At 42.2% G+C, this 10,638-nt stretch overlaps 1 protein-coding gene and 1 long non-coding RNA gene across 2 annotated transcripts; one reads left to right on the top strand and one right to left on the bottom strand.

Moving 5' to 3' along the window:
- Window positions 1-3,827: 3,827 nt before the first annotated feature.
- On the bottom strand, window positions 3,828-8,174 carry LOC127784124 (uncharacterized). Its single transcript, XR_008019442.1, has 4 exons — window positions 7,956-8,174; window positions 5,311-6,364; window positions 5,083-5,181; window positions 3,828-4,598 (listed from the first exon to the last, which is right to left on the bottom strand). It is a non-coding gene; the product is annotated as an uncharacterized LOC127784124 (long non-coding RNA).
- On the top strand, window positions 5,203-7,538 carry LOC127784121 (uncharacterized). Its single transcript, XM_052311315.1, has 5 exons — window positions 5,203-5,360; window positions 5,500-5,689; window positions 6,116-6,322; window positions 6,814-7,008; window positions 7,210-7,538. Exons 1-5 carry the CDS (start codon window positions 5,278-5,280, stop codon window positions 7,333-7,335), a joined length of 801 nt encoding a protein of 266 aa, XP_052167275.1. The 5' UTR covers window positions 5,203-5,277; the 3' UTR covers window positions 7,336-7,538.
- Window positions 8,175-10,638: the final 2,464 nt, after the last annotated feature.

The following is a 10,638-nucleotide window of genomic DNA, read 5'->3' as shown; positions in this document are numbered from 1 at the left end:
TATATCTATGCTTCACTTGAAGCAAAACCGGTATAAAAGTAGGGGACTACCTAGATATCACTTGAAAGATTTTTTTTAATAAAAATCACATGTATGTAATTACATCGGTTGTATGTACTTCCTCCGTTTCATAATATAATACTTTCTAGCGTTGTCCACACTCATTTAGATGTTAATGAATCTAGACATATGTATGTGTTTAGATTCATTAACTTCTATATATATGTGGACAATGCTAGAAAGTTTTACATTGTGAAACGGAGGGAGTAAATCATAACAAGATTGATAGCCGCGCATCATATGGTCAGGAATTCATGTGATAGCTAAGAAAGAAAAAAAATCTGTCGAGTGATTTATAGATAGCAAATATGTAAAAGTACTTCATATATTGACAAGAAAAGGAACGGTAGATGCTTAAAAGCCCAACCAGCTTGGTTCAATAATCAAGAGCCAAGCCCACACAGGTTTTAGCGTGTTATAGGCCTAATATCGGGCCCAAAAGTAGCCATATGTTGTATCGAAGGGGAGTAATTTAGCTATATACCACTTAATAGAGGTGGCTTTAATATAATACCACCCTTTAATATGTCCTTATAAAAATATCACTCAATAGAGGATGCTTCTTAATAAAATACCACTTTGGGCTATTTTGACGCTACTAATTAGAAATAGTGTACGAAATGACAAAAATACCTGATCAGTGGCATATAGTTAATGGTTTGGGATATTTACCGGCGATTGGAGCAGTGGCTGCGGCCACCGGCAACGTTATTACTCGCCACCAACATGCACATGATGGCATCGCCGGCGGCGGAGACCTCGCCGCCGTCCACACCCTCCCTCCCCCACTGCCTCTTGCCCCACCCCGCGGCCGGCGGCGGCGAGCGCCAGTTCGTGAAGGCGCTCCTCGCCGATCCGGCCGCCCCGGACCTCGACGCTGTCGCCACCGGGAGGGTGGGGGGGGGGCAACACACTCCTCCACATGGCCGCGCCGGGAGGGCACGCGCCGCTCGTGTGTCTCCTCCTCCACCGCGCAGAACACGGGCTTGACACCTGGCTCCACCTCGCCGCTCGCGTCGGGGCGCAGAAGGTCATCGCCACATCCTCCTCCTCCGCCGCCGCGGCGGCCTCCTCCCCCCCTCATCCGGGCCACCAACAGGTGGGCATGTCAGCCAGCGTCGGCCACAAGCGCAAGTGCCATGACCACGCGCACTCGGAGAACGTCGCCATTGACAAGTACGGCTCCACCGGCGGCCTTTGCCATTGCTCCAATCGCCGATAAGCATCCAAAACCATTAACTATATACCACTGATCCGGGGGTTTTTTGTCATTTTTTACGCCATTTCTGATTAGAAGCCTCAAAATAGCCCAAAGTGGCATTTTATTAAGAAGCATCCTCTTTTAAGTGGTATTTTTATAAGGACATTCTAGAGGGTGGCATTATGTTAAAGCCACCTCTATTGAGTGGCATATAGTTAAATTTCTCGGAAGGGAGGCTCCCTACTGACACTTATAAATACCGTACCTACTTCCCGTTACAATTTTTGTAAAACTTCAATGGCAAAATTCATTCAGGGCCTATTCATTTTGTAGGAATTTCAACATAAAGAAATAGGAAAAGTGAAGGAATAGAAATGCATGCACACTTCAATCCGTAGGATTTTTTCATGAGGTTTGTGTGGATGGAAATTTTCTTTTGTTTTATCTCTACAACTTGTAGGAAAGAAAATTTCCTTTGGTTTTCCTATATCTACCTTCCTATGAACCGAATTACATTCATAGGAATTAATCCTTAGGAATCCCAATCCTTTCAAATTCCTCCAAAATGAATAGGCCCTCACTTTTCTCATACCTTCAGTGGCAATCCAATTGCCCTCATCACTCCTACTATTAATTATTCAAAACAGAGTCCTTTCTTTCATAGGTAAAAGATTAAAACAATAAATTAGATTAACATAAAAATGACATAAATTTCCAATTCATTATAAAGTACAAAATCACATGTATAAGTATTCAAACATAGACTAAAATAGAGTAAAATAATATACAATGACAAAATAACAGTTAAAATGAACTAATATTGCACACTAGCACTGCAATTTACGCTTAGCAATGCTTTAGGTGACTGAAAAGGTAGCACATCAGATATAGCAAACTGATTAGGTTAGTGCATCCCAGTAATTTATAAACGACACACCATCCCTATAAGGAGCTAAGCAACTTTTGGAAGAGGATATAGGAGTATTGATGATGTGGGGGCAAGAGAAAGAGGAGAGAGTTATATGTGTTATTTATATTATTACATTATTGTTTATAGATAACACCATCCAAGAGTGTGTTCAAAAATATGCGACTGAACATGCCCCCAAAATTAGGGCCCCCAAATTTCTCATATTTTAATCTATGCCAATGCATTCTAATATGTTTAAAAGATTTTTATTCCATTTTTAAAAAAGTTTTTGACTCTTATTCTTTTGTTGATTTGTCTAGAATAGACTTGATTTCTTTGACTCTGATAGTTCGATAGTAATCGTGATCACCTCAAATAGTTATGCATGGATCATGATGATGATATGAATGTGTGTTCCAAATATTAAAGTTTTTATTTTTTCGCTCAATAAAAAACAAAAAATCACTATATCATCACATAATTGTTTTTCAAATATTTATTTAAAAAAAATTCTTACATCTTAGGTAGAGCGCCACCACACTTTTATTCTTTTGTTTCTTAAAAATCTTGTAAATATAGGGCCTCAATTCATATTTCTCACCAAGCCCCTGTTTATAGAATCAAATATGTAATTATATGGATCATTTGCATATAACTAAGTTGTCAACTTAATTACGAGTTGTATGCACATATTGTATAAGTATGTTATGAAAAATCTATACAGATAATACTAAACTAGCACTAAGTAGGAACCACGCATGATCTCAGGTTAAATCGATCAAGGGAACGATGGTAAACATTAGATCCAAACAAGAGCTCCAGGTTGTAGGAAAGCAACGGCTAAATGCATCATAATATGCAGTGTCTAGAATATTTATTTAATTATCTGAAAAGATGGTAGGGAAAGCAAGCAAGCCTCACCAACTTTTTGCTCGCTTTAAATTTAAAACAAGTAAGATCGATAATAGGCATCATCTGCCTTTTTGTTTTCTTCGAAATATATGATTTGAAGTTCATCACACTGGCCTGCTTGCATGAGTATGAGAGATATATGCACATTAGCTAGAGGTTAGACCATTATGGTCGCAATTACTATAGGTGCATGATATGGTTGCAAAAGAAACGTTGCTAGTTATTGGCAAAGGCCGGGCCTATATAGCTAGTACCATATGCATCATGCATGGTGTGAGTTGAATAATTGGATGCCGACAAGGTAGGTTGAGTGAACCCCAACCTATGAGCACTTGTGTAATTGTCCATCTAATTTTGCTGACCATCAATAAATGTTTTAGCTAGCTACCTTGCTCTTTTCCTTAATTTCTATTTTATTTTGTACTTATGCATCTCTACTACACTAAGAGAAGATTAAGGATACGCAAGCTCAAAAAAAATTACGCAGGATAGACATGAAAACAAATGCCTACATGCCGACAGGCGCACGAACAACAGCAGCATCATAAGTATGTGAAAGATTGCACCATCAGCTAACCAAATAAGTTGGACCAAATCCAATTAGTGAAAGTCACCAACTTGCACTGTTTGATCCCCCTTACCCAAAGTAGTTCAATTGAACCATATATGTCCTACAAATTAAGCTTGCAATAAACTTTGATCCAGGACCAGTATCAGGAAAAGGTACATGATCCAAATATCTCGTGTTAATAATCTTAATTGTGGTAAATTTTCAACCATTTTACATCCATTGGTGGTATACATGATTTTTCCGTGGGCATGCACAGATTAGCTATCGAGTTTAGGAGTACTACTTGTTTTTATCAACTCACTGCAATTAGCAAGTCTAAAGCAGGGTGTGAAATACTTCTGACTGCTATCGTAAGGAGATATGACTGACACGTCTACTTAGCCCCGACAGTAACAAATACAGTAACAAATTACAAGTGGAGTTTTTAGTGAACACAGCACATGAGCATAATGTAATCATGTATCACTATCTTAGATTCCAGGAAAACCTTTCCACATCTTGTCATTTTTTAAAGCATAAACATGACGACTACAAGAGAAACATGATAAACAAGGTTCTACCTGAAGCTGAAAGCCTGAAACCACCTTTGCGTGCAGCTGGGCCAGGCATGGGGACAATGATCCTCTGCACTGTGGTTGACAGGTGGGCCCAGTCTCACATGTCAGCGATAGATACTACAGATGCAAATCCCCATTGCAGGCATGGATTGTTGTTTTCCCCAGCTGATTGACACGTGTGAATTGAAAGCCAGCAAGGCCAACTGCCCGTGGGAAACAGGCTTGAATGCAGAAAGACCAGGCCGTTGTTTACTGCTTGTGTATATCCGGCATTCCTCTTCCTATCCAGTATTCAGAGAATTTAGACAAGCAAAGCTCTCGTTTTCATCCAGAAATTCAGATATGGATCAGCAATACCAGTTTTCAGGTGCTGCCTAGCCGCTGTTCCTGACAAGAAAAAAAACAAACTGTGGCTCACAGGAAGTGAACATCAACAGCCTCATTGTTTCGCTTATACTTATTATAAGTAACAATACGTATTAACGATTAAGAAAAGATTTACGAGTAAAACTTGTATATACATATTCTTAACAATTTAAAAGAAAATAAACTGCGATGGAAAAAGAAAGCAAAAATTTAAATTTTCGGTTATGCTTATAAGGATGGAGGCTAAATGATAGTTATAGATATAGAGGAACCAAGTGTTAAAAATTCAAACTAAGAGTGTGGTTGCATCCATAAGCAAGCACCAAGTGTTAAAACTTCAAACTAGGAGTGGCACAAAACAATTGAACTGTTATAGATACAGAGGAAATTAGTGGTAGGGAGGGACCCTCAGAATTGACATATATATGCAAAAGTAATATAAAACCTGGTAACTGAACACAGGATGGAAACTCTGAATAATGAACGGTTGCATGCAGAGTACTACCTGCTTGGAGGCAATAATGTAAGCGTGTAAGGCTCTCTGTGGGCTCCTCCTCTGCTTGATCCCCCTTTCCTTCCGGCCTCCTCCTCTGCTTGATCATCCCTATAAATACGAAGGGCGTGCACATGGAAAAGTATCACGTAAGCACACAAAGACACTAGTAGAAAACACCTGACGAACGACTCTGAATCTGAAGCCATGTGTATAGCTGCATGGGTTTGGCAAGCTCACCCACAGCACCAGCTCCTCCTGCTGCTCAACCGAGATGAGTTCCATAGCAGGTATCCATGCAGTATGATTTCACTCTAGTTTATAGTTTTGGGAGCCAGCTTTTCTACCTCCTGAATTGCATGTTGCACTCTGACGATGATGTTCTTGGTGAATTGAGTCTGCTGATTTAGCTCTGATGAATTGGTGCAGGCCAACCAAGGCAGTAGGATGGTGGGGGGAGGGCTCGAAGAAGATTCTTGGTGGTAGAGATGTTCTTGGTGGAGGGACATGGATGGGTTGCACAAAGGATGGCAGGCTCGCCTTCCTCACCAATGTGCTCGAGCCGGACGCCATGCCGGGGGCGCGCACAAGGGGAGATCTCCCCCTCAGGTTCCTGCAGGTAATAGCAAAAACACATCAGTCAAAAAGCTTCTTCCAGATCATTCAAGTTCATCTGTCATTTTAGCTTAGTGTTTGTTTGAGTCGAAAAACAGTCAATACATTGAAGATAAGGACAGAGAAAAGAAGGGTGTATTATATTCCCATTTTGCACAACCCAATTTGGTCTGAAATTCTCCCTTTGTTTTCATGTCGCAATCACTCTTTAGAAGCTAGTATATAAGGTTGACATCTAACAAGTGTCTATTCCCTTTTTGGATTTGTTGTACAGCTTACATAAGACAAGGCTTTAATGTTTATATAGAAAAAAAAATCTATAGTAGTCCCTTCTGTTACAACTGCTGTAAACCACAGATTCAGTTATTAATAAACAATACCTTTGACTTAGCATTGTGCAATAGTAACCCACAGAATATGACCTGTGCAGAGCAACAAGAGCCCACTTGAAGTTGCAACTGAGGTGGCAAAAGAAGCTGACGAGTACAACGGCTTCAACCTTGTACTGGCTGATCTGACCACAAACGTCATGGTTTATGTGTCAAACCGGCCAAAGGGGCAGCCTGCAACGATCCAACTTGTCTCACCAGGGCTCCATGTGTTGTCGAATGCAAGGCTAGACAGCCCTTGGCAGAAGGTAATTAAGCAGGCTTATGCCAATATCATGTTCAGCTGAAATCTGCATGACAGATTAACTCTCACAGTGCCTCATAAATGTAAATGCATAGGATGAATGATGCTGCTTGATGCAGCCTGAAAGAATGTCAGTAGCAAGCTAGAAATATTGATTGTCCATTCAAGTGTCTGTCGGTTATGAACTTTGTCATTAGTGTGCAATAGTGCAAGAACACACGGGGGGAACTTTTTGAGCTGGAAAAGGCCTTAGAAAGCAACAACCAAACTGTTACAAGTACTTCGCTAGTTATAAGCAGCAGCGGTACATCTAACTCCATTAAATAGCACATCATGTACATGAAGAAAGATAGAAGAAGATGACACATGATTGCAAGCCACTCTGTCTTCTTTATCTTAGGGACCCACTCACTACTCTAGTCTCTACCAAGAATTTAGACCCAAGGAGATGCAATGCAATTAGCAGGTATTTCATTGTTCTTGATGTATTTGCAGGCGATTCGCCTCGGTAAGAACTTCAGGGAGCATCTTAGGAAGCATGGTGATGATGAGGTTGAAGCCAAGGACATAGTTGAGAGGCTAATGACTGACACCACAAAGGCTGACAAAGATAGGCTGCCAAACACTGGCTGTGATCCAAACTGGGAGCACGGCCTGAGCTCCATTTTCATTGAGGTGCAGACTGACCAGGTGAGAGCAAAATCTTTCACTTCATTTCAGTTTCCAAGTACATTCAGAGTTCAATTATTCAACAAACTAAATCATTATAAGTAGCCACTGAAAATAATGCACGTGATAAAGTACAATGACAGCATATATATCAATCGATCAATCATGCATCTATCTACACTCTGAATTTTTCATGTTAATTTCTGTTTTGGCAAAATTAAGGGACTCTACGGGACACGGAGCACGGCCGTTCTATCAGTGAACTATGACGGTGAAGCTAGCTTGTACGAGAAATACCTGGAGAGTGGTATATGGAAGGATCACACGGTGCATTACCAGATAGAGTAGGCGGTAATATACTAATATGGGAGTCTCCAATAAGAAAAGGATGACGAAATTAATAGCTACAATTGTGCATGTAGTTATCTTCTTCACCCGGTATATTGAAGATGAAGAAATGTACAATGATTCTCTAATTACGCCGATTAAATTATATATACTGTATGCAGATTGCTTATTCATCACATGAAAGATGATAAAGTTGTCACTGATGTGTTGAATATATACATTTTATCCTATACATATTTACAGAACTTGTGCTGGAACCATTGTTGTATTTCAGCCATGTCTGCTTTACTCTGAAATCTATAATTAGGGAGTGTTCTTTTCTCCTCTATTCTAGCTTCCATTTCCTCATTTTTCGCGCGCATATTTTTCAAACTATTAAACGATGTCTTTTGTAAAAAAATATATATGAAAATTGTTTTAAAAAATTATATTAATTTTTTTAAAGTTATTTAAGCTAATATTTAATTTAATCATATGCTAAACCCCATCCGTCTTGCGTGTCAAGCGAATAGGGGTGCAGAATTAAATGGAATTGAAACGCTGTAATGTTGCGACACAACGGGGAAAATATATAAAATCAGCTTAGAGGATGAAATGTAGACGAAATGCATCTGGGTTACCTCGATCCCTTCTTCGGTAGGGCACACAGCGCGGACTCGTACGTGGCGCGGAGGCGGACCGGACGACGGCGGAGGCCTCGCGGAGCGACGTGGAAGAGGACGGGTTGCCCTTGCCTCTATGCGTGAAGGGCCACGGCCACGGGGGCGGCCTCTCGCCTCGCGAGAGGACGGCGAACCCGGCCGTCGAGCAGCGAGAGGCGAGAGACCACGCCGCCGCGGCTCGTGTCAGACAGGGGCAGTCGGGCCGCTACTCTGGGGCTATGGGCCTATATGCTGCTGATAATAGGCCTATTTTTGGCCCATCTAGTAGCGCGGCTGGTGGGCCAAATGGGACCGATGTATAATCGTCATTAGCCCATTTCGCTCCTACGGAGGGACAGTTCATACGCTTGGGCTTAGGGAATAATTTTGAAATGGAATAAGTTCACTAACTCCGTCCGTCCATCAACCGCAAAACCGAGGATAATAACTACCTCAACTTATACAGTGTAAAATGACTTCCTTAACGGTTCTGAGAGTAGTTTTCCCTGATGCGGCAATCCAGTCATTAGACAAATTTAAAATATACATGGGTCCACACGTAAATGACTACCTCCCTCTCCTCCCCCTCTCTCTCGGGGAGGCCCACACAGGGTTACAAATTCCGGAATGAAATTTTTAAAATTTCGGTCATTTCAGACCCCCCCTAGGAGATTATTTCGGTCAAAAAAATTATGTTTTCAAATTTGATCAACATTTGTTCAAAATTTCGGAAATTATTTAAGACTGAAATTTTGGAATATCGGTTACCTCCGATAGAATTGGTGGAACCGAAAATTAAACCATGTGCCCACGTAGGTGGCATGGCATGGCGCGCTAGTTGGTGGATGTGGTCGCACGACAGAGAGACCGCTCCAACTCCCACTACTAGAAAAAGCATTTTTCCCAACGTGGGGGACTCATTTTCGCAGGCGGACATGACCCGCCAAATGACCACCTACAAAAATATAAATCGGGTTAAAATTTACAGTCCGCCTACGAAAATCTATTTTCGCAGACGGACCATTTAAGTGGCCGCCACTTAAATGGTCAGCCTGCGAAAATAGACTTGAATATAAATAGACTTGGATAGGAGTAGATTTTTTCTAAGTCTCAAAACCTCACCCCTCCCCTCACCCACGTCCGGCCTCTCCTCACCTCTCCTCCTCTCCCCTCCCCTCACCTCTCCTTCTATTCCCAGCGGTCCAACACCCCGCCTGCAAAAATACTTTTTCTAGTAGTGTCTGACGACGAGGCGACCTCCTCTTCCCCACTCTCCGACCGTCGCGGCTTTGCCGGTGCCGCATAGGTCACCACCGTGGACTAGCGGCCTGCGCGCCCTCCTCAGTAATGTCATGGCCTTTTGAAAGCAATGGCAACCGCCGCGGAGGGCGGATGAGGAGTAGCACCGTAGCATGGTGCCGCTGACTGGCTGGACCTGAACGCCAGCGGGTCTTAGGCGTAGAAGATGAGGCCTTGGCGGTGGCGAACAGGAGCTAGTGGTGGCCTTAGTTTAGGTAGAGGTGGCCGGAATTAGCGGCTCAATGTGCAGCCGAGGCGGCGACTTGGACGGAGGACCGCGGCGAGGGCTTGCACCGGCGAGTTCCGGTGCTACACTGCCACCGGCCTTCTCCTCCTCCTTGGCTCCTACGGCATCGGCAGGAGCGGCGGTGGCCAACCAAACGGTTACTTAATTAAGCATCTGCAGGAGCTGATATATACTCCCTCCGTTTTTTAATAGATGACACCGTTGACTTTTTCTCGCATGTTTGACCATTCGTCTTATTCAAAAAAATTTACGTAATTATAATTTATTTTGTTACGAGTTGCTTTATCACTCATAGTACTTTAACTGCGATTTATATCTTATACATTTGCATAAAATTTTTAAATAAGATGAATGGTCAAACATGTGAGAAAAAGTCAACGGCGTTATCTATAAAAAGAACAGAGGTAGTATATGTTTTTTCTTTTCTGGACGCGTATTTTGATATGCAATGCTGAGATCGAGAGAGGAGGCAGGCAAGTAACGACCAATGGATCCATCAGCTAAGCATCAAGCTCTTGTTAGGTGTACGTAATGATCCTAGCTAGTTTAAATAATTGAGCTGCAGTTAGGAGCAGCAAGCTTGAATGCTTGATTCCTTGGCCCGCGGGCAATGGATCAGCTTCAGGAGGAGGCAGGAGAGTCTCATGTGTGCCGCTACGGTTGATCAGCCGGCCGTACGTTCAGATTCCATCCGACGGAGGAAGAGGAACTGGTCGGCTACTAGCTCGCTAGGAAGGTGGCCTCCTAGGAGAGAAATCGACCTCGACATCATCCAGAAACTCAATCTCCACAGGATCGAGCCATAGGATTTGCGAGGAGTGCGAGGTAAGCAATCGATGAACCGCGCGACGACGGTAGCTCAGGATTTGAAATTTCGGTTCGAAATTTCAGTAATTTCGCCCCTCACCAGCATGCTCAAATCTCGTCTGAAATTTTCGGTTTTTTGAATTTTTTTGTGAATTTGGTTAAATTTCATTCAAATTCAATTAAATTTTCAAATAATTTCGGACAGAAATTTCCGAAATATTACCAAAATTTCGGTCACCCCTGGCATAATATCTAATTTCAAATTTGAAAACCCTGCGGTAGCTTAGGTTGTGGAACCGGCCTCCCCTC

Source organism: Oryza glaberrima, chromosome 9, assembly GCF_000147395.1.
Source record: "Oryza glaberrima chromosome 9, OglaRS2, whole genome shotgun sequence".
Taxonomy (NCBI): domain Eukaryota; kingdom Viridiplantae; phylum Streptophyta; class Magnoliopsida; order Poales; family Poaceae; genus Oryza; species Oryza glaberrima.
Note: the sequence above shows the minus strand (reverse complement) of the source record. Positions and strands in the feature narration are given on the sequence as shown.